The 27,527-nt window shown below is 43.3% G+C and overlaps 1 protein-coding gene across 1 annotated transcript; it reads left to right on the top strand.

The window, feature by feature from the left end:
* The first annotated feature begins 993 nt into the window (after positions 1–993).
* LOC126260666 (glucose dehydrogenase [FAD, quinone]-like) lies at positions 994–27,005 on the top strand. Its single transcript, XM_049958002.1, has 3 exons — positions 994–1,314; positions 16,114–17,695; positions 26,280–27,005. The coding sequence occupies exons 1-3, from the start codon at positions 994–996 to the stop codon at positions 26,330–26,332; spliced, it is 1,956 nt and encodes a 651-aa protein (XP_049813959.1). The 3' UTR covers positions 26,333–27,005.
* Positions 27,006–27,527: the final 522 nt, after the last annotated feature.

The raw sequence follows: 27,527 nt of genomic DNA, 5'->3' as shown, positions 1-27,527 counted from the left end.
CCATTTGGAAATCTACAAAAAGCAGACAAGTCCCTTGTTATTTCTAGACAACTTGGACAGGATTCGTAGGTTTCCCAGTGTCTTATTGTTAGGCTGTTACCATGCACCACACTCAGAGGAAGCGTCCCAGGATTGCAGAAGAAGAAGAAGAAGAAGAAGAATGACATCGTAATCACGCAGGTGCGTTTTCCTACAAGTTGAGAATTGTAGGTAGGGATATTCTAATTTGTAAAGCGGCATTCCTTTTCTTTCATGGAATAAACAACCATAGTGTACAGAATCCAGGAAAGTATTGTAATGTGTGGACAGTCTCCGAAAGAGGTTCACAAAAAGAGACCAAAAAAGATACCAGAGCCGATTGTTCAGGTGACTGTCATATAAAGCCCTTTAAAGCAAGGCAATCACAGTAGTCTATGCGGAATAGTCCAAATCGAAAACAGCTGCCTGACGATTTGACAATAATCGATACGCATCTTGAAATTCTACAAAAAAATGTTCAAATGTGTGTGAAATCTTATGGGACTTAACTGCTAAGATCATCAGTCCCTAAGCTTACACACTACTTAACCTAAATTATCCTAAGGACAAACACACACACCCATGCCCGAGGGAGGACTCGAACCTCCGCCGGGACCAGCCGCACAGTCCATGACTGCAGCGCCCGAGACCGCTCGGCTAACCCCGCGCGCGAAATTCTACACATGTGCTACATCATTCTTCGTTACAAGCGCACTGGACAGTGTATAAACTTTTAAGACACATACTGGATATCTAGGGTCTGTTACATGTATTACGTGTGATTCATCAAACAATAAAATAAAAGCTGAGGAAAGACGTATTGAGAAGAGTATTTAGTAGTGCAAAAGACACTGCGATTGAAAAGGATTGAATCTTTTGTAAGCGTGAAACGAAACTACGTTCTAAAACAAAACAAGGGCTCAGTAGCTGTATTTCTCGATTCTTTAAAGGAGAGCTGTAAAGAGCACTGGGACGATGGACGTGAGCTGCTGCCAGTGCGCGTTCGAGGACACGGCCTTCCTGGCGGGGACGTGCGGCGCGGGCTTCGCGCTCTTCATGTCGATGGTGGAGTACGTGCTGCGGACGCGCTGCGACGTGGCCGACCCGTGCGGGCGCGCGGGCCGCGACGCGCCGCTGCTGCTGCCGCAGCTGGGAGACCCGCCCACCGTCGACTTCATCGTCGTCGGCGCCGGCGTCGCGGGCCCCGCAATCGCCGCCCGCCTCTCGGAGAGGCAGAACTGGACCGTCCTGCTGCTGGAGGCGGGGCCCGAGGAGCCCACCGCCACCCTCATACCGGTCAGTGCTCCAGCTCTCGCGCTTAAACCACTCATCTCCATCTACACTACTGGCCATTAAAATAGCTGCACCAAGAAGAAATGCAGATGCTAAACGGGTATTCATTGGACAAATATAGTATACTAGAACTGACATGTGATTACATTTTCACGCAATTTGGGTGCATAGATCCTGAGAAATCAGTACCCAGAACAACCACCTCTGGCCGTAATAACGGCCTTGATACTCCTGGGCATTGAGTCAAACAGACCTTGGTTGGCGTGTACAGGTACAGCTGCCCATGCAGGTTCAACACGATACCACAGTTCATCACGAGTAGTGCCTGGCGTACTGTGACGAGCCAGTTGCTCGCACACCATTGACCAGACGTTCTCAATTGGTGAGAGATCTGGAGAATGTCCTGGCCAGGGAAGCAGTCGAATATTTTCTATATCCAGAAAGTTCCGTACAGGACCTGCAACATGCGGTCGTGCATTATCTTGCTGAAATGTAGGGTTCAAATGGTTCAAATGGCTCTGAGCACTATGCGACTTAACATCTATGGTCATCAGTCCGAAATGTAGGGTTTCGCAGGGATCGAATGAAGGGTAGAGCCACGGGTCGTAACACATCTGAAATGTAACGTCCACTGTTCAATGTGCCGTCAATGCGAACAAGAGGTGACCGAGACGTGTAACCAATGGCACCTCATACCACCACGCCGCGTGATATGCCAGTACGGCGATGACGAATACACGCTTCCAATGTGCGTTAACCGCGAAGTCGCCAAACACGGATGCGGCCATCATGATGCTGTAAACAGAACCTGGATTCTTCCGATAAAATAACGTTTTGCCATTCGTGCACCCAGGTTCGACGTTGAGTGCACCATCGCAGGCGCTCCTGTCTGTGATGCAGCGTCAAGGGTAACCACAGCCATGCTCTCCGAGCTGATAGTCCGTGCTGCTGCAACCGTCGTCGAACTGTTCGTGCAGATGGTTGTTGTCTTGCAAACGTCCCCATCTGTTGACTCAGGGATCGAGACGAGGCTGCACGATCCGTTACAGCCTTGCGGATAAGATGCCTGTCATCTCGACTGCTAGTGACACGAGGCCGTCGGGATCCAGCACGGCGTTCCGTATTACCCTCCTGAACCCACCGATTCCATATTCTGCTAACAGTCATTGGATCCCGACCAACGCGAGCAGCAATGTCGCGATACGATAAACCGCAATAGCGATAGGCTACTGTTTGTGTATGAGAAATCGGCTGGAAACTTTCCTCATGTCAGCACCTTGTAGGTGTCACCGGCGCCAACGTTGTGTGAATGCTCTGAAAAGCTAATCATTTCCGTATCACAGCATCTTCTTCCTGTCGGTTAAATTTCGCGTCTGTAGCACGTCATCTTCGTGGTGTAGCAATTTTAATGGCCAGTAGTGTAAATGTGCATATCGACATAGAATTATTACTAACTGACAGAATGTGTTAACGGAATTATATGTCAGTCTTTGTAGTGCAAGAGGATTCAGAATTTGTACTAAAACTTCAGAACAACGACGAAGTGTACAGAGAGGGTTTTCCTTGTCAAACAAACCGTACTTTCCAATGTGCGGGAGAGGGCCTTGCACCTGGGAAGATTAATCAATTTTCTTATTTCATTTTCAAATGGTAGTATTAATTTTAAGCGTGCTGAAGTCTTTCTCTGAAAGAACGGTTTTTCCAAATGTGGAAAGCTGTTCCAAGCTCTAACGTGGTCATTTACCTAGGAAAAAATATTCCATTCAAATTTAAAAGTGTTACAGTCAAGAAAAATCTTGTCAACATTGTACTTCATTGTCTTTGTGTTACATTATTACTCTACTAGACTCAAAAAATCGGTAAGTGAAATCAAATTAAATAGAGGTACTATCAAAATCCAGTTACAAGTTAAAAAATTCTGAAATAAAAGCTACTGGAAACCAACAAATATTTCAGGTTTCAAGACAGGTAAAATTATTAGTTCATTTGCATATATCGTGGAAAACATTTGGAAATTTGAGGTAAGGTCTTATGGGACCAAACTGCTGAGGTCATCGGTCTCTAAGCTTACGCACTATTTAATCTAACTTTAACTTACGCGAAGGACAACACACACTCCCAGGCCCGAGGGAGGAATCGAACTCCCGACGGGGGGAGCCGCGCGTACCGTGATAAGATGCCGTAGACCATGGCAGAGGTCATTCTTCCGTTTCACGGTACAAGAAGGTCCACAACAAACAAAGTACGCCTTGGACACCCACACGTCATTTAATTACTTATCAAAATATAGAGAATTTTTTGAAAATTTCTCGGGTATTCAGCCGGGTAGCGTCGTCGGCTGAATACACGAGAAATTTTCAAGATTTCTGTACGCCGGGAAAACCTCAGATCACATATACCGAATTTTCTCCCCAAAATACTCTGTAACTGAAGAGTTAACAGTATCCTACAAATAGCTTTAATATATTACACTAGAGTTTAATATGTGGAATTCGTAATGTTTACAAACGCTGCATAAAACACAACCACATGTCTCGCGAGAAGAAAATGCTAGAAACTGGTTTTGGGGGTTTATAGCGCGCATTATTTCACGTGATTATAGAATCGTGTTCCTAGGTACACTGTCCTCCATGTGCAACATTCTCCCATACAGTTAAGTTGTTAAAATTCCAAATTTCTAATCTGATCACAGCTAGCTGCCAGATAAAGACTGAGACCCACAACCTCCCCTTTCACCGTTCTAATTGTCTGTGCTATTCAGCCACACCAGCCCTTATAGCATTAGTTTTTTCAGTACCCGTATCCTCCCTTTATCCAAATTTCGCATAAGGTCTTCTGCATATCTCATTACCGAGCGGTGTAGCGCAGTGGTTAGGACACTGGACTCACATTCCGGAGGACGATGTTTCAAATCCCAGTCTGCCATCCAGATTTAGATTTTCCGTGATGTCTCTAAGACAGAGGGACGGTTCCTCTGAAAGGGCACAGCCGATGTTTTTGACCATCCTTCCCTGATCCGAACTTATGCTCCATCTCTGACGACCTCGTTCTCGACAGGCCATTTAACATTAATCTTCCTGGCTTTTTTATTTTTATTTGCTTTCTTAATTTGCGTACCTTATTGCACTAGTACTTCTCAAAAAATAGGTATCGCAGCAAAACGGAATGGCAGCAACAGAGTCCGCATATGACGTATCTGGATATCTCTTTTGATAACAGCATTGTCTGCAGAAGATAAACTACCAGGTCCCAACACTGATCCGGCACAGTTTTAATATGAAGCTTCAAAGTAGTGTGTGATTCACCAGAGAAATTAAAGAATCATACAAGGTGTGGAAAATCACGATGTGCCTCCCGTTCTTTTTTATTTTTTGGTCATCAATCTGTCTGACACTATCCTCAGTATCTTTCTTTCTTGCATTAATCATTTCACCGCTAATTCCAAAATCTGCTTTAATCACTTTTACAAATTCTAACCTACACTCGTTTTCGGAATTTTCTTATTTTGTTCCTTCCAGTGTCAACGGAGCAAGGGGGCGTAGGGGGTAACGCATTGAACTCGCAGTTGGAAGGAGTAAGATTCAAGTGTCTGTCTGACCAACTATGTCTATTTTTCCATGATTTCCCTACATAGATAAAGACGAAAGCTGAGATAATTCCTCTGAAAAGAAAAAGGTCGATTTCCATCCACAGCTTTTTTGCATCCGAGTATATCTTCCATCTCAATTGATCTCATTATCAACAAGACGTTAACCCCCCCTCCCCCAAATCTTCCTTTCTATCCGTCTGACGCCAAGTTACTGCTAAATGTTACAAAATCGTCCCGCAGGAGAAAACTTCTCTTCTCGGAAAAAATTTGATGTTGAGATCAGTCAACGTTTGGTTTAGTATGTTCATGGACCGTGCCATGGTGGGGTAATTGGCGTGCTTCAGTGATACAGATAGCTATGCAGTAGGTGCAATCACATCTTGGGGGTTTCTGCGGAGAGACAAGGTTGACATGTTTCATGAAGAGGGACAGGAATCTTTTCAGTACGTACAGCGGCAACAGTCTAGAGAATTGACTGATGTATCCTTGTAGCAACATTCACGACAGCCTTGCTAAGTTGTAACTGCAGACTGATGAAAGCAAAGGGAAACAACAGTGATTATACTACTCGTGGACATGCCGCTCTACTGTATGACATGGAGAGCTCCATTGAATCAGCTTTCTGGCTGAAAGACATAGGAATAACAACAAAATCAAAATGTTAAAACAAGAACAATGGTAATCAGTGTCATCAGAAAGGCTCTTATAACTGTCGTAGTACTTCAAATCGGTAACTGCGAATACGATGACGTTGTAGGGTTTGCCTCCAACGAAGACTTATCAGAAACGTGAAAATTTATACGGAATCTGTTACGCCACATACAACAACTGTCTTTCACCACGTCCGCCAGGACTCGTCATAATTTTCGTTAGATATTTGTAGCAACAGGTTCTGTAGGTGTCTGTGACTGTCTCCTAGGGAATCACCTTTCTGTAGGGCGTATAGTTTACTTCTGGATTATCAAAAACTGAAAACAAAACGCTCATCCTCAGTACAGCGCTTCATCCATTCTAACACTCAATATCAACTACGTGATTCAAAAACCTTATGAAGAAAACAGAAGTTGTGGTCAGATGTTAGTTCTGGACATCAGATTGTCTGGTTTTGGGAGCTGTTTGCTGATGAGGCTGTGGAAAACGGGAAGGTGTCGTCGTTGATTGACTGTGGGAATGCACGAGATGACTTAGAACTTCTAGTTTCTGTAATTAAAAATGTAGAAAAATGTAGAAAATGTAGAAAAAAATGTATAAAATGTAGAAAAACATAAGTTAATGCGGATGAGCAGGAAAAAAATACCTGTAAAGTACCAGTACAGAATTAGTAGGGTGCTGTTTTGCACAGTCACTTCTATTAAATATTTAGGCGTAGTGTTTGCAAAACGATATGAAATGGAATAAACATGCCAGGTTGGTGGTAGGGAAGGCGAATTCTCGGCATCCTTTTAGTGGGAACATTTTGAGAAAGTGTAGCTCATATACAGAGGATATGGGAGTATAGAACATTAGTGCGGGCCATTTTTGTGTACTGTTCGATGACGATGATGATGATTGGTTTGTGGGGCGCTCAACTGCCGATCATCAGCGCCTGTACAAAGTCCCCATTTTTTCACACTCAAATTTTTTACGCAGTCCAGTCTAGCCACTATCACGAATGATGATGATGATGATGAAATAATGAGGACAACACAAACACCCAGTCCCCGGGCATAGAAAAGGCGGACGTGGTAAGACACCCGTTTAAGTTCGTTGTTGATCGGTTAACTCAGTTTTTTTTTTATTACGGAGGGCAGCACCACTCGACCACGAGCTGCAGGCAGTACTGTTCGAGTGTTAGGTGTTTGGGTTCACCATTTTTTCTTTATTTATTTACTTTTTTTTGAGTCATCAGTCTTCTGACTGGTTTGATGCGGCCCGCCACAAATTCCTCTCCTGCGCCAACCTCTTCATCTCAGAGTAGCACTTGCAACCTGTACTCTCAGTTATTTGCTGGATGTATTCGATTCGCTGTCTTCTTCGACAGTTTCGCCCTCTACAGCTCCCCCTAGTACCATCGAAGTCATTCCCTCATGTCCTTATTTTAAGTTCCTCGCTGTTCTCATTTCTGCTACTTCTCATTACTTCTATCTTCCTTCATTTTATTCTCAATACGTATTCTGTATCATTAGACCGTTCATTCCATCCATAAGATCATGTAATTCTCCTTCACTTCACTGAGGATAATAATGTCATCTTGCGAATCATATCATTGATATCCTTTCCCTTGAATTTTAATTCCACTCCTGAACCTTTCTTTTACTTCCATCACTGCTTCTTCGACGTACAGATTGAACATTAGGGACGAGAGACTACATTCCCGTCATACAGCCCTTATAATCCGAGTATTTCGTTCTTGGTCGTCCATTCTTATCATTGCCTCTTGGCTCTTGTACATATTGTACACTGTCCATGTCTCCTTATAGCTTACCCGTATTTTTCTCAAAATTTCGAAAATCTTCCACCATTACACATTGTCGAAAGCTTTTTCCAGGTCGACAAATCCTATGAACGTGTCTTGATTTTTCTTTATCCCTGTTTCCATTATCAACCACAACTTCAAAATTGCTCTCTATTGTCTTTACCTTTCCTAAAACCAAACTGATCGCCATCTAACACATCCTCAATTTTCTTTCCAATTCTTCTGTATATTATTCTGTCAGCAACTTGGATGTTAAGCTGATTGTGCGGTAATTCTCGCACTTTTCAGCTTTTGCAGTCTTCAAAATATTACGGTATGTCACCAGACTCATATATTCTACACACCAACGTGAATAGTCTTTTGCTCCCACTTCCCCTTATGATTTTAGAAATTCTGATGGAGTGTTGTCTGTGCCTTCTGACTTATTTGATCTTAAGCCCTCCAAAGCTCTCTTAAATTGTGGTTCTAATACTGGATACCCTGTCTCTTCTAAATCGACTCCTGTTGCTTTTTCTATCACATCAGACAAATCTTCCCTCTCACAGAGGCCTTCAATGTACTCTTTACACCTATCCGCTCTCTCCTCTGCATTTAACAGAGAAATTCCCGTTGCATTCTTAATGTTACCACCTTTGCTTTTAATTTCACCGAAGGTTATTTTGGCTTTCCTATATGTTGAGTCAGTCCTTCCGACAATCACTTCTTTTTCCATTTCTTTACAGTTTTCATGCAGCCATTTCGTCTTAGCTTCCCTGCACTTCCTATTTGTTTCATTCCTCAGCGATATGTATTTCTGTACTCCTGAATTTCCCTCAAAATTTTTGTACTTCCTTCTTCCATCGATTTACTGAAGTATTTCTTCTGTTACCCATCGTTTCGTCGCAGTTAACTTCTTTGTGTATATGTTTTTATTTCCAATTTCTGTAGTTACCCTTTTCAGAGACGTCCATTCCTCTTCAACTGTGCTGCCTAATGAGATATTCCTTACTGCTGTATCTATGGCCTTAAAGAACTATAAGAGTATCTCGTCATTCCTTAGCACGGAGGCGTACTGATTCTTCGTGATTAATCTCTTAAATTTCAGCCATCTCTTCATCATTACTACATTGTGATCTGAGTCCATATCTGCTCCTGGGACGCCTTACAATCCAGTATCTGATTTCGGAACCTCTGTCTGACCGAGATGTAATCTAGGTAAAATCTTCCCATATCTGGCTGTCGATTCTGATGAGAACAACCCTATCACCAAATTGTTGACAGTAACACTCTCTCTGCCCTACCTTCCTATTCGTAACGAGTCCTATTACCGTTACATCATTTTCTGCTGTTTTTGATATTACTCTATACTCATCTGACCAGAAATCCTTCTCTTCTTTCCGTTTCACTTCACTGACCCCCACTGTACATAAACTGAGCCTTTGACATCGAAATAATTCTGTGGCGTGCTTTCAGATTTGTTACCGGTAGGTTCCGTCAATACTCAAGTATTACTGAGATGCTTCGTGAACTCAAATGGAAATCCGTGGACGGAAGATGAAGCTCTTATCGCGAGACAGTACTGGGGAAATTTAGAGAACCGGCATTTGAGACTGACTGTAGGATGATCCTACCCCCGCCAACGGACATTTGCGGAAGGGTCACGAAGATGAGACGTGAAGAATTAGGTCTCGTAAGGAGGCTTTTAGACAGTCGATTTTCCCTCGCTCTATTAGCGAGTGGAACAATAGTGGTACGCTGCACCCTCCACCATGCAACCTACGGTGGTTCGCGGAGAATGTATGTAATTGTATAAATTGAATGAAAGCAGAAGTTTACCATTAATACTCTAAAAAATGTAGTTGTATTTTGACTCTTCTTCCTCCACATTTAAGGCCATTCGCTACATCAACCGGAAACTTATTTTGCTTGGTGCCCATTTATCCAGCGATAATCTACATCTACACCTACATCAATAATCTGCGAACTTAGGTGAAGTCTACCGCTCGGAGTACATCCCACGGTACCGGTTGTTACAGCTCCTTGCCGTTCCATTTAAGTATGAAGCGTGGGAAGAATGATTGTTTAAATGCCTCTGTGTGTGCTGTAATTAATATACTCTGATCCTTAAAGTCCTATGGGAGCGATATGTAGTGTATTCCTAGAGTCATCATTTAAAGCTGGTTCTTGAAACTTTATTAGTAGATCTTCCACGGGGAGTTTACGTCAGGCTTCAAGAGTTTGCCAGTTCAGTTCTTTCAACATATTAGTGACACCCTCCCGCGGGTCAAACAAACCTGTGACCACTCGTGCTGCCCTTCTCTGTGTACGTTCAAAATCACCTGCTAGTCCTATCTGGTATGGGTCCCACACACTTGACGAGTATTCCAGGATGGGTAGGATGAGCAATGTCGTTTGTACACTTGACGAGTATTCCAGGATGGGTAGGATGAGCAATGTCGTTTGTAGACTGATTGTATTTCCCCAGTATTCTACCAAGAAACCGCGACTGAGCCTATGTGATCCTTCCACTTCATGTTCCTACTAAGTGGTACGTCCAAGTATTAGTATTAGTTTACAAATCCAGCTGTGGCTCACTAATATTATTTTATTGGGTACTATGGGTTTCTGTGAATTGCACAATTTTAAATTTTTGAACATTTAAAGCAAGCTGCCAGTCATATACCATTTTGAAATCTTATCAAGGTCTGACTGACCATTTCTACAGTTCCGTTCAGACTGTATTTCATGTAGACAAGTGCATCTGCGAAAAGTTTGTCGTTACTATTAATAATGTCCGCAAGATCGTTAATTTACAACATGAATAGCAAGGAACCCTACACGCTTCCCTGGAGTACGCCCGAAGTTACTTCTACATCTGTTGATGACTTTGCTGTCGGGCCCAGCGTCGCCGTTGAACAATCTAAGATTCTTGCTCACACCTCCTGTTAAGTCTTTTGTGCACTAGTGTCGCAATTTTAAGAATAATCAGGCACTACAAGCTTATATCTTAAACAAGTTGTCGGTAGAACTAAAAGCGAGAAAAAGTGTAATTACAAGATATTTGGTATGAAAACATCCTAAAGATGCAACTGAAAGAAGACTTTCACGCAAATTTTGTTGTCCTAGATTCTTAAAAGGCGACTTTTCTTCAGTTCGGAACAGAGACACGGTGTAGTTTTAAGCATGCGACTGTTTCGCAAAAGTGTTGAGGAACAAAAGCCAACACGCACTTCGATCAACTGTTACTTATGCCACAAGCTTATTTGACATAGCCAATAATGAGTTCTGTGTACCGTGTAGTTATAATTAAATTTTATGAATTTAATACGTTATAACACGGAACCTAATTACCGTACGAGTACCAAACTTGGTAGCATTAATGTCCAGAGCCGGCCGGAGTGGCCGAGCGGTTCTAGGCGCTTCAATATGGAGCCGCGCGACCGCTACGGTCGCAGGTTCGAATCCTGCCTCGGGCATGGATGTGTGTGATGTCCTTAGGTTAGTTAGGATTAAGTAGTTCTAAGTTCTAGGGGACTGATGACCTCAGATGTTAAGTCCCATAGTGCTGAGAGCCATTTGAACCCATTAATGTCCAGAGTATGAGGTGCATGATTTCCATGTGTCACAGCGCCACAGTCCAGTTCCAACTATGACCATCAGGTGCCGTGATCAGTCATCGTGATTCATATTCTCACATACCTGACCAGTCCAGAGCACTTCGACAAAAGGAGCAGGGCGTTATTGATGAAACTCTGTTACCAAAACAACAGTAATACTGCAGCTGCACTTGTGGAATATCGCTTGCTGAAAGGATTACGGAAGGGTCCACTTTCCGAATCACCTGGAGAACTGGTCGTCCCTCCGGGAAGAGGCCACAGGTGGTTGATGAAATCGCTCTTGCTATGGCAGACAACGCTCCGCGCAATTCCCGACCGTCAGGCAGTGCTTGTGCCCTGTCACGACAGTTGAACGTACCGTGGTCCCATGTACGGACGGTGCTTCGAACCATTCTCAAATGGTATCCGTACAAGATCCATATCGCACAGTAGCTTGCACCACAGGACGCACAACGATGTGTTCACTTCTTTCTCCGCTTTCTCGCAAGGATTGAAACTGACGAAGGCTGGCCGTGGACCATCATACGGACGGACGAAGCTCATTTTTCTCTGACGGGTAAGGCGAACACACAGAATTGCCTCGTGTGGGGATCTTCACCTCCAGTTACTGTGATGAAGTTCCTCTGTATGGTGAACGTGTCACCGTTTTGTGTGGCTTCACCGGCTACGTTCATCATCGTCCCATTCTTTTTTGAACAGGCTGGCGCCCAAGGACCAAAGACGTGCAGTGTGACAGGCCAGCGCTATTGCGATATGCTTCGCCAGCATGTCATATCCACCCCACAGGAGACAGGCGCATTGAATTCAACACTTTTCATGCAAGATGGGTTCAAATGGCTCTGAGCACTATGGGACTTAACATAGCAGGTCGTCAGTCCTCTAGAACTTAAAACTACTTAAACCTAACTAACCTAAGGACATCACACCCATCCATGCCCGAGGCAGGATTCGAACCTGCGACCGTAACGGTCGCGCGGTTCCAGACTAAAGCGGCTAGAACCGCTCGGCCACACCAGCTGGCGCTGCAAGACGGGACATCATCGCACATCGCTCGTAAAGTTCACGTGCTTCTCCGAAACACATTTCGAAACGATCGAATTAGCCAGAGAGGTAGCCAGTATACACACGGACATCCTTCGAATGCAATCCTGCGCTTTCAGACTCTTCTGGACACTGACGAGCACCATACTGAACTCCTTTTGTAGTAGTAATGGTACTGGTATGTAGTGGTATGGTGTACCGTAGCAGCACATTAAAAGTGTTTCAATTGAACTGATTCTGCATTATTTCTCTTCCCCGTGTCCTTGACGTTAATGCTTCCAGATTTGATACTCGTACGGTAACTAGTTGCCGTGTTATAACGTGGAAAGTTCATCATGTTAACTGAATCTTCCGTCGGCTCTTGGTAGAACAACATTATGATAAATCACTCTCCATGTTTTATACCTTCTGGAGTAGCCTTGTCAAGAACTAATTTTTATTTTATTTTATTAGTTTTGCTTATAAATAAAAACTTTTATGTAGGCATGCTGTTCCTATTTTGTGTTAAAGTTCTTTCCTGTCTACTCCGTTTTTATTTTTTATTTATTTACTGTTCAGTTTTTTTTACTTTTTACATGGCATTACCACCGCACTGTCAAAGATGTTACTTACTGTATGTTTCTGCTTCAGTGTAGACGTGTAACTTCTCTTCTAATGTTGTTTACAAACATTGTAACGTTTTTTGGTGACAATACTCAGTAAATGTCTGAAGATGGCCTTGTAAGCCGAAAACCGGTTAACACAATAAAAGTAATACTGTAAAACAAAAGCAAACTAGTGCTTTTCATTTATTAGGGAAAGTTTAATTATAACCACTAGGTATAATGCTAGTCGTTACACGAGTACATCCCTAATAATGTATAAACATCAGGGAACAAAGTTTTCGACAAATGATGATATTTCGCTATGTGATTGATTCACATAAGTTTTAAGCAACTAAAATGTCTTTAAACGGAACAATTAGAAAAAGACAATATCTACTGCCTCAGTGCATCTTTACTTCCATCGTCACATAAACGTTGTACACTGGTGCAGAAACTGCTCTACGCTGCCTACCATAGCCTTTATATTTTACACATATCTCGTTTTCTGCGAAAATTTTCTCTGAAAACCTGCCAGTTACCAGAATTAACCACACAGGAAATTATTTGCCCCTCCGTGCGTTTCTACTCGAAGGAAACGTTGCTTCGATATCTTAACTCGTTTATGAAACATTATTGGTAGCATATTTGTGTTCGCGCTGCACAATACAGTAGTGTACAAAAGTTAACTATGATATGGATAATTGAGACATTTATTCAAAACTTGACATCGTGCATATGCATAGGGAAGAATACGATATCTTCGCATTAGCACGTGATCCAAAGATAAAGAATGCAGCGCGTTAGAAAGGTGGTAATGCAGTGGCGCTTCGACTGAGTAAAGAGTAGCTTCTTCATAAATACTGCAATGTAATGCCACAGATATGCTGCTGGATCCCGATTTCCAAGCAACAACGTCACATCTTGAAGCATTTCAGTCTCAGCGCTGAGTGCACAGTTTTGAAACCGAAGACACAATTTATTTTTAAAGTAACAGAAGTAGAAAATCTTTTGTACAACAGCGAAACAATATTTGCATTGGTTACCACTAATTGCCAGACATGCGTAATCGCCACATGGATGGTTGGTTATGAAGTGATTAAAAAGCTTTGGCATCCTTAAGAAAACCATCACAGAGGACTGAAGAACGGCTGGAGGCTGGTACGTGCAGTTCTTCTTACCATCGTGTTCCAGACGTACTCTGCAAGATTTAGAGTCGGAGACCTCCGAGAACAATGTTCTTCTTCTGTACAACATTCAACCACCAGAACAGTTGGATTCAGACGGACAATAACTTTCATAAACCGGAAGTCAGGACCAACTACAAGTTTGAAAAGCCACGCGGTTGGTTGCAGCTGCTCGCCTCTCCATCTTTTGTAAGGTGGATCTGTCTACGTCCTCGCCCCATGAAGCCTAGCTACATCAGATCTCTTTCACACAGTAGTTGATCTCTTTCTACTATTTTCCTGTAATTGTACCCGCTACTCAGATGGTGTAGTGTTTAACACATTGATTTCGCATTCCGAAGGACTGGAGGTCAAACACCGTCCGGACATCAAATTTTGTCTTTGATGCTTTTCCTAAACTGTCTCCAATAAATACTTGGAAGGGTCATCTAAAGAAAGTAAGGCCGAACTTATTCGTCATCCTTCTCGAAATCCCATACTAATCTTCAGTCCTATTCTTCCTCCTTTGTCACTTCACCACTTTCCCTCCATAGAAAATTGTGACTAGATTCATTCCGCAAACTTTAGGTGGATTCATTTGTGGAAAGAAAATTCCTGGTAGTATCTTGATGTTTTTGGTTCCATGATACGCAGGCCCGCCTTTGTAATCTGGACTTATATTACCGGTTGAGAGGCATATGAGCTTGCTTCTCTGAGTCACTTTCACAGTTTATCGCACAATGCAATATCTGAGCCAGCTGTGTTTTCTGTAGACCATTCCTGCAGATACCAATGGAATTCGCCGTGCTGCTGAGGCCGAAAATCGGTCCCATTGTGGAGTGGTTATTCCCGGTTTATATAGAGCGAACGTTCCCTCCATCTCGAAGCCGTCTACAAACACATGACATGAAATTTAGTGATTCATTCATCACAGCTGAGACTGACTTGCTTCAAGGTGTCAGCGATTTGTACCTTGTAAAAGAGGGAAACACTGGCATATGTGTCGCATTACTTTGCGACATTCATGAAGAAGTTATTCTGCAGAGCTGATATATTACGTTTCTAATGCACTTCTGCCTTTGAATAGCGTGACAATTCGAAGACAGAGTAGTCCTTCCTTATGAACACGCACCTCATCTTTGTGGAGAAATGTTGACATCATTTTGATTGCCTTTTCTCTCTCTCTAGTTTTCCTCCACTTCTAGATCATGCTCAACTTTTGGACATTAGTCCAATTTACAACGTGAACAAAAAATATGACACCGTTTATGTTTCATAAACAGGTGAAGGCACAGATGCAAGTCCTTCCTCAAGTGCAAATAACCGGAGAGGCGAATATATTATTAAAACTCGTAACTTGCAGGTTTCCTGTAGAAATTTTCACAAAAAAGACGAGAAATGTGCAAAATCCGAAGTCAAACGGCACAGCGCATATTCTGCCGTATTAACCAATGTTTATATAGTAATAGAAGCAAATAAACCCGCACTTGCAAATTGTGGTTGGGGAGGGGGGGGGGTCTTCATTTTGTTTTCGTATAAAGTTCCACAACAGACTTTAGCAAGTATCACATCATTATACTGTTGATTTTCAAAGTTCACAAAATATTTTAAAAGAAGCACCTGGTTTGTTTACAGTTGCTTCAAGGTATCGGTAGACAGAAAATTATGTCAACTTCATAATGAAATACTAACACTTCTGGAAAACCTTGTTTCTTGATCTTGTTCATGAAACGTTAAGGGTGCCACCTTTAAGTTAATAACCTGATGTACTAAATACACGAGCGGCTCTAACACTCATGCTTATCTCGTTACCTGAAGTTAGTTTCCTTCTTGATAAGCACCAGTCCATCAAAAGTACCGTTTGTCCTATATCGGTCAAGAATCCTGCGAAGCAGTACAGTATTTAATATTACTCATTTACGATCGTGTCTTTGTTATCAGTTGACATTAGGACAAGTTCGAAAGTCTTTTAGGAATAAATAAATAAATGGCGTGTGACGAGGGCCTCCAGTCGGGTAGACCGCTCGCCTGGTGCAAGTCTTTCGATTGGACGGCACTTCGGCGACTTGCGCGTCGATGGGGATGAAATGATGATGATTAGGACAACACAAAACCCAGTCCCTGAGCGGAGAAAATCTCCGACCCAGCCGGGAATCGAACCCGGGCCCGTTAGGAAGCTGACCACTCAGTTACCGGGAAACCGAAATCTACCTGGCGACTTTCTGCCGAATCTTCAGAGTGTAGTATGAAGAGACATTTTCTACGTGTTCAGCTTAATAAGTACATACAGATTTTTAAAATAACTACTTTTTGTGGAGTTTTGCGTTAGAGTGGAGCGTAATCAACAAACTGCATCACCTTTTATTTTCTGCAGGCATTCGCAGTCGCAGCGGAGAACACGGTGCTTGACTGGAACTACACGACCGACGTGCAGGAGCAGGCCTGCCTCGGTACAGGCGGCGTCTGCAGCTGGCCGCGGGGCAAGATGGTCTCTGGAACTGGCAGCATACAAGGCATGATGTACACCCGGGCGCACCGCAGCATCTACGACGGGTGGGAAGCAGCTGGCAACGAAGGCTGGGGCTACGATGACGTGCTGCCCTACTTTATTAAAGCGGAAAACAACCTGGAGGCCGACCAATTGGAGGAAGGGTACCACGGCACAGAAGGACCGCTCGTGGTGCAGCGCTTCGCCAGCCACCCGCTGCTCTCTGAGACCATCGTGGAGGCGGGAATAGAGCTCGGCTACCGCACGGGAGACCTCTGCGGCAGCAACCAAACGGGTGTCGCCATAGCGCAGATGATGGTGAAAGACAGTCTTCGAGGAAGTACACCCAGACTGTATCTCAGGCCCGCGGCTGCCAATAATCCCAAACTCTACACTGGTATAAACGCGCATGTGACCAGAGTTCTTATCGACCCTGAAACTTTGACAGCGACTGGCGTAGAATTTCTGGATAGTGAGAACAACCTACATACAGTAATGGCCAATAAGGAAGTCATCCTAAGCGCAGGAGCCATCGGATCTCCACAGATACTCATGCTTTCTGGTGTCGGGCCACAGGCGGACCTCGAGGACTTGGGCATCACAGTGCTGAAGAACTTGTCTGTCGGCCAGAATCTGCACAATCACGTGTCTGGTTTCGTGGCCTTTTTCATAAATGACACCTCCTACCAAACACTGACCACAGAGGTGCTGCAAGACTTCATTAGCAACCGCACTGGTCCGATGACAGGCACAGGTCTGACACAGACGACAGGCTTCATGCTTTCAAAGTACGCCACCGACGGCGTGCCCGACCTGCAGATCTTCTTTGACGGCTTCAATGCAGCTTGTTCCCGATCGGGTCTGCCAGAAGAATGCTCCAGCGGTGACGTGGGCGTCGACTGCGGTCGCCGTTACATCGATGCGCGACCTACTAACATCATGCCACGCAGTAAAGGTTATATGAAACTACGCAGCACCGACCCTCTCGACTACCCGATTTTCCGACCCAACTATCTCTCTGAGCAGATCGACGTGGACATACTGGTCGAGGGCATCAAGTTGGTGATCAACATGACACGGACGGAGGCGATGCAACGCTGGGGCTTCGAGCTCGACACGACGGTGACGGCCGGCTGCGAGGACTACGAGTTCGCGTCAGACGAGTACTGGGCGTGCGTGGTGCGCTACAGCACCGGCGCCGAGAACCACCAGGGGGGCACCTGCAAGATGGGGCCCGCCACCGACGACTCCGCCGTCGTAGACCCGCGCTTCCGGGTGCACGGCGTGGCTGGGCTGCGCGTCGTCGACGCTTCTGTCTTCCCGTACATACCCAACTCCAACCCCATCTCGTCCATCGTCATGTTGGCCGAGAGGGCGGCCGATTTCATCAAGGAAGACTGGCCCGAAGAAACGGAAGTCGTCGACAATTCGTCGGCGCTTGGTGTCATTAACAATGGTCAATTTAAAGGTAAGGGTCATACACCGCCCGTTCAAAATGGTTCAAATGGCTCTGAGCACTATGGGACTTAACTTCTGTGGTCATCAGTCCCCTAGAACTTAGAACTACTTAAACCTAAGGACATCACACACATCTATGCCCGAGGCAGGATTCGAACCTGCGACCGTAGCGGTCGCGCGGTGCCACATTGTAGCGCCTAGAACCGCTCGGCCACTCCGACCGGCACACCGCCCGTCAACAATCCCAGAAAGTGAGGTATACCCTTCGACTGACTTTCCCAGATTTCCTTTCCCACACAAAAGCTTGTTTAACTGCTTACTCTGACTCTTATGGCCGTCTATATATAGTGAAACCTGAACGATTAGCAGTCCAGATAAGAAGAAAATAGACGCTTTTAAAATGTGGTGGTGCAGAATAACACTGAGAATCGGACAGGTTGATCGAATGTGGAAGTAATGAACCGAAATGGTTAGAAAAGAAATTTATGGCACAGCTTGTCTTAAAGAACATATTGTCCATAACACATATCTTGAGACATCAAGGAATCGTCGGTTTCGTAGTGGAGGGAAGAGAGCAGCATCAGATCAGTCTCCGAACTAAAAACTATAACAACAACAAGATACGCGAAACAGCCGGTCTGACATCTCTGGCGTATTTGACGAAGTGATAGAGGGTTGTCTTTTAAAAGAGAGGAACGAGCAACTGTTTTCCTCTTCTGTTCGCGAATGGAACGCGGAAACACTACGCCTCCATTTTTTGACTAATCTTTCTTATGTTCACCTTAAGGCCAACCCGCGAATATACGATGGAGACTTCAGAATAGGTTTGCAGTCTTAACTTTGAAGTTGCCAAACAATAACTTTTTCTGCCAAAGACAGATATCATCTATTAAACTAGTGCTTTGGGTATCCTACCCATGTGCCACTGGAATGAGGCAAAGACCGTGTTAGTATTCCTTACATATATATTTCATAAGAAACGTGTTGGCAAAATTAGATAAAATATGTAAGTATAAAGGCAAACGTTCTTTAGGGATAATATGAATGTAATAAAAACGCGGGTAAATGGTACTAGCACAGCAGATATCTGACCCGACTCCTTTTACAACGCTTATGGATGGCACTTTTTGAAGCAGTAGCTGAATTAGTAGAGCAGTCACCTCCATTTCCGAGAAATGGAAGGAAGTCGTAACTTTCACACTACTGCTCTTGTGATCGACAAGCTGCATAGGACACGAGGTTGAGGTTAGCCACGACTGCAATCTTGTTTACGTTGGTGAGACGAAGCGACTGTTATCATACGCCTCAAGGGGTTCGGGTATTCATATGGATCACACAGTGTAATAAGTCATGATGCAGAAGATCAAAGTGGCTGGCGGAGTTCTGGAGTCTGTTCCAATTGGTGTGGCATAAAACACTGCAGACGAAAGCTTCCGACAACATTTATCATTTGAAACCCAGTCTGTGATTGTCATAAGTTGTTATTGTTGTTCGGTCTTCAATCTGAAGGATGGGTTGATACAGCTCTCCACGTTACTCTATCCTGTGCAAGCCTCTTCATCTCCGTATAACTACTGCAGCCTACATCCAACTGAACCGGCTTAACGTAATGATCCCTTAATTTCCCTCCATAGTTTTTACCCCCAAAATTCTATTCATTACCAAATCGGTGACTACTTGATGGCTCAGGATGTGTCCTGTCAGTCGGTCCCTTCTTTTCGTCTAGTTGTGCCATAAGTTTCTTTTTTCCTCTCTTTGATTCGGTACCTCCTCGTTAGTTACCTAATCTACCCATCAACTCTTCAACATTCTCCTGTAGCACATGAAGCGTTTCACTCTTGGATTTACTACAAAACTGCCTGCGATATTTTAAACGAAAATTTTCCAAATATGTCACGGAAATTATACAATACGATTATTAAAATATTGCTTATAATGTAACACCGTGACTAGCGAAAGAAACGTCCAAGTATTTCAAAACTGATACAAATTCCAGTTAAATAGAATCCCTGATTGCTGTTAAAAATGATACTTACACGTTCACATAATATTTCAGGTTGTCAACTGTTGATTTTGTTTTGGCACGACACATCAAGCCAGTGAAGCGACTGCAACTGACCGATAACCTAAAAAAGATTCTTACCTGTAAAATATGCGCAAAGAACTAAAAGAAATGATCAGGTAATTAATCTCGGGGAAGTTCTCTTTAGTGATACACTGTACAGGGTGCGGCGCTTAAATCCGGACAAATGAAACTTTTTTAAAAAGCAAATTTATTAAAACAAAATACAAATGAAAAGAAAATCGTTTTACATATAAGTAGTGGTAGCCTTCAAGAGTAACATTACTCATTGTAACCCCCTTCAGCCGCAATGACCTCCTCCAATCTTGTCCTGAAGCTATCGCACGCACTCAACATCGCTGTCCATATTCGCGAATGTTGCTTAGATAGCGGCGCGTAGAGATGCGACTTTAGGATGCCTCGTTTTGTTGATAATTCTTTCGACTACGATCGTCAAGGGGTTTCAGGTTCGGGCTATTCGGGAGTCAGAATTCCTTTGACCAGAACATGTAAGCTTTACTCGAGAGCCAGTTTTGAACTAAATGGCTCGTATGAGGTCCTCCTCTGCCATCTGACGCATTGTGCGCTGCCTGACATTCAATACTGACGCTAGTTTCCTCAGCGATTGCCCCGCGTCCTCCGAAATGAGCGCCTGAGCGTTTACTATGACTGCTGCAATTGGTTCAAAAATGGTTCAAATAGCTCTGAGCACTATGGGACTTAACATCTGTGGTCATCAGTCCCCTAGAACTTAGAACTACTTAAACCTAACTAACCTAAGGACATCACACACATCCATGCCCGAGGCAGGATTCGAACCTGCGACCGTAGCAGTCGCGCGATTCCGGACTGAGCGCCTAGAAACGCTAGACCACCGCGGCCGGCCGCTGCAATTGGTGACACGCGTTTCCTTGAAAGAGGTTTCCTCGCCGGGTTACCGGAACCTTTCCCAGACTTCTCCGAAGCATTATACTTGGACACAACATTGTAAACAGTTAATGCCTGGTACCCGAAGAATCGAACTATTTCAGTGGGCGAACGCCCAGCGCGAAGACCTTCCATAATCGCTGCTCTTCGGTTGTACTCTGTACTTGTCCGTAACATCTCGGCCATTTTGGGGTTCTGACTGGTTACTAGATACTAATGGCTTTCAATAATGCCAAACGCGATCTCCAGCGGAACTACAATATGGCGAAAAATTCAAATTTGTCCTGATTTCTCAAAAATGGTTCTAATGGCTCTAAGCACTGTGGTACTTAACATCTGAGGTCATCAGTCCCCTAGACTTAGAACCTAAGGACATCACACACACATCCACGCCCGAGGCAGGATTCGAACCTGCGACCGTAGCAGCCGCGTGGTTCCCGACTGAAGCGTCTAGAACCGCTGGACCACAGCGGCCGGCCGGATTTAAGTGCCCCACCTTGTAAATAACGAAGAAACAAGTAATGGGTTCGGTCGTTATACCCTAGAACAATTCGTCACCAATTCCTTCTCTAGGATCTCTTAGAAAATCCAAAAATCCGTGCAAAATTATAGTTAATCACATGCAACATAACCAGGTCTAATATTTTAAATGAATGCCACATACACAATCATAACAGAACGCTCTTTTTAAGACAAAATTACAGTATTCAGAAACATGGATGCTTACGTTACAACAAACAGACGATAAAAGACACCTAAATACGGCGAGAATAAATGATGTACAACAATTCGTTTGTTTTACAGAGAAAGATACACAGAGTTTCTTACTGTTTGGCCTCTTTTGAAGAAGTCTGTTGCCAGACATCATTACGTTGATTTTAATTACATGGATTAATTCACAAAGAATAAAAAACAGAAATTAATATGTTATTACAGTAATAATTTGTTATTCCTTGTATACTCCCGGAATAAATGAAATGACCCTCTGGTATTGATGCCCGGGAGTCCCCACCTAGGGAAGTTCGGCCGGCGAGTTGTAAGTCTTTTCAGTTGACGGCACGTTGGGCGACCTGCGTGTCAATGATGAAGAAATAATGAGGGAGGCAATAGAGGACTGAGTCCCCAACCGGAGAAAACCTCCGATCCGGCCGGGAACTGAACTTGGGCTTGCTATATGGCAGTCTGACGCACTGGGAACTCAGCTAACGGAGGGGACATGTATATATTTATTTTATTCCTTATGCGTTTACGGAGTTTCATGGAGGGACGCATTAACATACACTCTAAGACAAGAGTCCACAGCTCGTGGTCGTGCGGTAGCGTTCTCGCTTCCCACTCCCGGGTTCGATTCCCGGCGGGGTCAGGGATTTTCTCTGCCTCGTGATGACTGGGTGTTGTGTGATGTCCTTAGGTTAGTTAGGTTTAAGTAGTTCTAAGTTCTAGGGGGCTGATGACCATAGATGTTAAGTCCCATAGTGCTCAGAGCCATTTGAACCATCTAAGACAAGAAAAACAACGCCCCATAAAGGAATTAGCCGAATGGGACGGAAGTCGGTAGATGGGATGTACATGTACAGACAAACAAATAATTACAATTCGAAAAAAATTGGATGATTTATTCAGGAAAAAGAGTTTCACAAATTGAGCAAATCAATAATTCGTTGCTCCACCTCTGGCGCTTGCAAGCAGTTATTCGGCTTGGCATTGAGTGATAGAGTTGCTGGACGAACTTCTGAGGGATAGCATGCCAAATTATTCTGTCCAGCTGGTGCATTAGATCATCAAAATCATGAGCTGGTGCGAGGTCCCTGTCCTTAACGCTTCAAACGATCTCAAGTGGGTAGTGATCTGTTGATTCTGCTGGCCAAGGTATGGTTTGGCAAGCACGAAGACAAGCAATAGAAACTCTTGTAGTGTATGAGAGGGCGTTATCTTGCGGAAATGGTTTAAATGGATCCAAGCACTATGGGACTTAACATCTGAGGTCATCAGTCCCCTAGACTTAGAACTACTTAAACCTAACTAAGCTAAGGACATCACACACATCCATGCCCGAGGCAGGATTCGAACCTGCGACCTTAGCAGCCGCGTGGTTCCGAACTGAAGCGCCTAGAACCGGTCGGCCAACGCGATCGGCTATCTTGCGGAAATGTAAGCCCAGGATGGCTTGCCATAAAGGGCAACAAAACGGGGCGTAGAATATCGTCAACGTACCGCTGTGCTGTCAGGGTGCCACGGATGACAACCGAAGATGTCCTGCTGTAAAAAGAAATAGCACAGCAGACCGTGGCCGTATTGCGGGCGATAGTCAGGATGATTTGAGAAATGCTATTGCCGGTCTACATTTTGTGACCTCTCTACTTTGACTACGGTCACTTATTCTTCTGCTCAAATACCAAAACTCATCAACTAATTTTAGTGTCTAATTTATTAATGTAATTCCTTCGGTAACGCCAAAAATAGTTAAAAAACCAATCATCTGCGAACCCCAAACGTATTTCGTAAACTTATAATTCATTGACTTTCAGTGATGTAATCAGTACGAACGTGAATTTATCCCACATCCATCCTCAAAGCCTGGAATAGCTAGGCGGTTGTCCAGTCACGCAGAAGAGATCTATGACCAGAGAAAAAGGGATATGCGCTTTTGTGCAACCGATATAGCATCTAAAATTTATCCATCAAGTACTATGGTCTGTCTTTTATCAAGTAGCTTCGTTTGTAGTCAATTAACGATGTATGGTTTTTAAGGCGGAAAGTCACTATACGAAAAGGTCGTCGTATGAACCATCTAATGTTTAAAACAATCTATTTAACCACGTGTTCTACTTTCATTGGGTATGGCTGCATTGAAGCCTTCAAATTCGACTTGTCTGATATCTGAATCGAAAGAGCGTACCGTCTATTTGTTGTTATATAGATATTTCAGAAAACACAGCACATGTTTACATTGGTGTTGAAGTTAAATCATGACTTGTAGCCATATGCATCCAGCAGCTTCAGCAGCCGCCGGAGTAGCCTCCTAGTTCCTCAGACGAAAGCCAACACCAGTCACAGGTAGTAACGACATACTAACGAAAGGGAAACCAATTCTTTGGATAATATACAGACGCGTGGACACTTGAAGAGGCTCCAGCGTGCCTTAACTAAGCGTTGAGGCATAAGGCACAAGCTCTGAAATATTCACGCGTGTACGTGTACGCTGCGTTCTAATAGTTGAGGAGTAATAGTCGAACATAAGAAAAATACGCCCCTTCAATAATTAGCATACGTGCTCTGTATTGACAGTTGATAGCTGCAGATCAGCTGCTGGAACCTTAAAATAAAGAAATTCTCACAGTGTTTTGGGAACTATTCAAGTAAATGATGAGTAACTGCTTACACTACCTGGATGCCAGAGTATAAACCAGACACTCAAGATAGTTAAACTCACTGAACCAGCACTACTCAAGGAATCGAGATCACAAGATGTAATAGAAAACAAAATGCTGAGATAGGGATGTGTCAAGAGGTCATCAAACGCCAGTCGAAGTAATCCTTCTCCCCGAAGGAGGAGGGGAGGGGAGGAGTGGGGTATGACATTGAAACTGGAGGAGAAAACAGACTCAAGATAGTTCTTGTCGTTTTCCAGACGAGGAGCCAGTGTCTCTGAGACTTGGCCGTTTTTGGTACTATTTCTTTTGGCCGGAAAGCATTGTAATCTGAGTGAATGGAACAGTTGTAGACTGCTACTGACTCTGACTCTAGACTTGGCCTTTCTTCATATGAGACTTTAGGTCACAGTCCCAGAGATCTTTCACTCATAATAAATTTCTAGCAATCTATATAACTTGAAGTTAATAATTTCCCTAGGTGTCTTCTTCTCCTATCGAGACTACATATTGGATATCAATAAATCAAGTCAGATTCACATCGGTCTGGAGGCGACAGCATTCTGAGTGGCTTTATAACTGGTCTAGTGGTGGAGCGCCCAATCTTCTAAGAACATAATCAGTGTCAACAGATAAGACAGCTCCAACTGTCTTTTCGGCAACAGGCTATGGGTCGTATTTAAATTGGGACATACGGGGAGTGTAATATGGCCAATCCCTTCCGCCCAGGGACACATAACATGAACAGCCCGTTGACTATCCATGGAGCAGGGCAAGAGAGCCATAAGATGCAGATGGCACAGCAGAAATGATCCCATGTGACGTCGTCGCACATGCCGTGATGCCTCGCCAAGGCTGCGACCCAGGGATATAGCTTGCAGCCTATGATAAACAGCTAAAGCACCTTGCAGCTGTTTTGTCAACAACGATAAAATGCCCCCTACAGTCCCACACAACATCAATACCCAGCAATATATGATTAGGTAAGCCCATAAAGAGAATGAAGACTACTGAAATTGAGCATTCTGCGCTTAAAAACCGAAAATAAGAAAGCAAGAAATAAGCTAGGAGAAGGCAATCACTAACGCAGCACACACTGAACAATTTAGGTAATTGCGCTCACTATAGTGTAAAAGTACGATGGGAGGTAAACAGGTTAGATGCAGAACGTACGCTGCAAGGTAACTCCCCGGGCTGCCGTGTAATGCTGCAGGCAAAACGCAGTCCGTTATCATGTAGGCCTACTCCAACCTCATAAGAATTCCAAGACTTCACTGAGTCAACGTGGTCGTTCCATTTCATATTTCAACCCATACTTAATTCCAACTATTTGTATGACTTGGTTGACTACTGTTTAGAATAACTACCGTGAGTCAAACGTTATTATTATTCTCTCATTGTAACTTCTCAAGATTCACGATACTCGTACACTCGTATATAGCTCATAATATTTACCAAGTTTCTTCTGTGATTCTTTGGCATGATAACTGTTTAATAAACTACATTTATTACTAAGGGCTTATCTGGTCGTTCCGCTTCTTCATTTAGGAAATATTACATTGTTGTTGCTTTAATTCCTTCATTAGTAACAAATAGAACTTCTTTGCTTTTTTACCGTCGCTTACAGTAGCTGAAGATAGTTTAAGACACTCATCGAAACCTGTAATTTACAATGCGTATATTTAAAAAGTGCAAATAAACATGGAAAGTTAGACTTCTCTGTTTAACATAGCCTGTTATTTTTTCCTTTTTTTGTTAAGTCATAAGTAGTTTGGTGCTCTCACTTTTGTCGGAACTGGTAGCTGCAAATAGAATAAGACGATGTATAACTTGAAACGAAAACCAACTAAAACTGAATGACAGCACATATGACCTTCTTCCACTTTCACAATATAGTATTGGAAGGCGATGTTAAGTCGTTTCACTATAATATTGGGATTGGCTATGTGTAAAAAACACACAGTAACAGTAGTACTTTACAAGTAGTCAAATTTCTGTATTAGTTGTACGAATAAGGTAGTGGTATGGCGTAAGCTAAAGGTCAATAGATAAAATAAAGCAAATAACCTGAGCATTAGGACAAAGATAACACCAGGGGGAATGTCTAAACGACTCACATTTGTCATGATGTGCTCTCCAATCAGCCGCAATGGTTCTCATCTTGTTTGTAGCTCATCTTGACACACTGAGACCATTAATATTTTTGAAACTGAAACGCTTTTCTTGTTTTGCAGGCTCACTCTTGTTCGCTGCCCTTGTCTTCATTCTGGTGGCTGTACGAGTTTAGAGACAAGGACTGCCTCAACTAAAAAGTTCAGTGTCAAGAAATGGTTTATATACTCCATGGTCATCAAAACGACATGACGACTTCAGGTGCTATAAATGAACTTATAGATACGTGTTCCACAACATGTTACAATGGGAGCATAGTGATACGAGTAAGTTATCAGATAAGGTGGCCCGCTTCGTCAACATATTGGTGGCAGCCAACGTGCTCAAATTCACCTCAAACTTCAGAAAGCTAAGAAAGGCATCCGGAAAATCATTTGCAGACCCATCTCCTGTATTTGCAGCCAGTGTATTTTCCATGTATTCTTTCCTGTATCAATAAGTACCTCGACATGTATAAAAGTTTAGTTTAGAAGTCGAGCACGAGGCAGCGCAGAGTACGAATGTTTGTCAAAGACATACTTTTTATGCATCCTGTTCTCATGCAGACATATCTCAAACGCGATCTGAATCTTCAACGACTCGGTTCGAAGGACCAGCGTAATCTCATTTTTTCTTTTCACGTAAGAGGCTAGTGCATTAACTTTACCTGCAGGAAAACACCGCTTTGTATGTGACTGTTGTAGAAAGTGATACCTCTGAATACGTTAAGTAAATTTAATCATGCTTTTATTACTTTATAAAAATTCAACAGCGATTTTCAGTAAAACAAAGCAAAAAGTGAATAATCTACAAGGATCTACATTTGTTCTATAAAAATTAATGTTGAGAAATTGAAATAACATTTGTATTGCTATGTATATTGTCATAAACAAACAATCTACGCATCTTTTGTCAGTAATCACTCAATGTTCCTGCGATTTCCTGAAATTTTTTGTAAGAATGGCAGTCATATACAGGTACTGCATGCTGCTGCAGCATCTTTTTTTATTCCATCGGTGTAGGCGAAGAAACGCTTGTGGTCAACCTTCGCATATCGAATGGCATAATCCGACACACTCATTTTATGCGATAACGCATCAATGAGACGCCATAACAATACGTTGACTACTATAGAAATAGTTGGTCCTGTTAAATGACAGAATTGTAATTAACTGTCTACATCTACATCGATATTCTGGATATCACATTTAAGTGCCTGACAGAGGGTTCATCGAACCACCTTTACAATTCTCTATTACTCCAATGTCACACAGCGCGCGGAAAGAACGAACACCTATATCTTTCCGTATGAGCTCTGATTCTCCTTATTT

The sequence above is a fragment of the Schistocerca nitens genome, chromosome 5 (assembly GCF_023898315.1).
Source record: "Schistocerca nitens isolate TAMUIC-IGC-003100 chromosome 5, iqSchNite1.1, whole genome shotgun sequence".
Lineage (NCBI taxonomy): Eukaryota > Metazoa > Arthropoda > Insecta > Orthoptera > Acrididae > Schistocerca > Schistocerca nitens.
Note: the sequence above shows the minus strand (reverse complement) of the source record. Positions and strands in the feature narration are given on the sequence as shown.

Bases quoted from the DNA above. Each gene is read 5' to 3' on its own strand.
- LOC126260666 (XM_049958002.1), top strand. From the start codon at position 994: ATGGACGTGAGCTGCTGCCAGTGCGCGTTCGAGGACACGGCCTTCCTG. The intron at 1,315-16,113 runs GTCAGTGCTCCA...TATTTTCTGCAG, and splicing joins CCACCGCCACCCTCATACCG to GCATTCGCAGTCGCAGCGGA. The intron at 17,696-26,279 runs GTAAGGGTCATA...CTTGTTTTGCAG, and splicing joins TAACAATGGTCAATTTAAAG to GCTCACTCTTGTTCGCTGCC.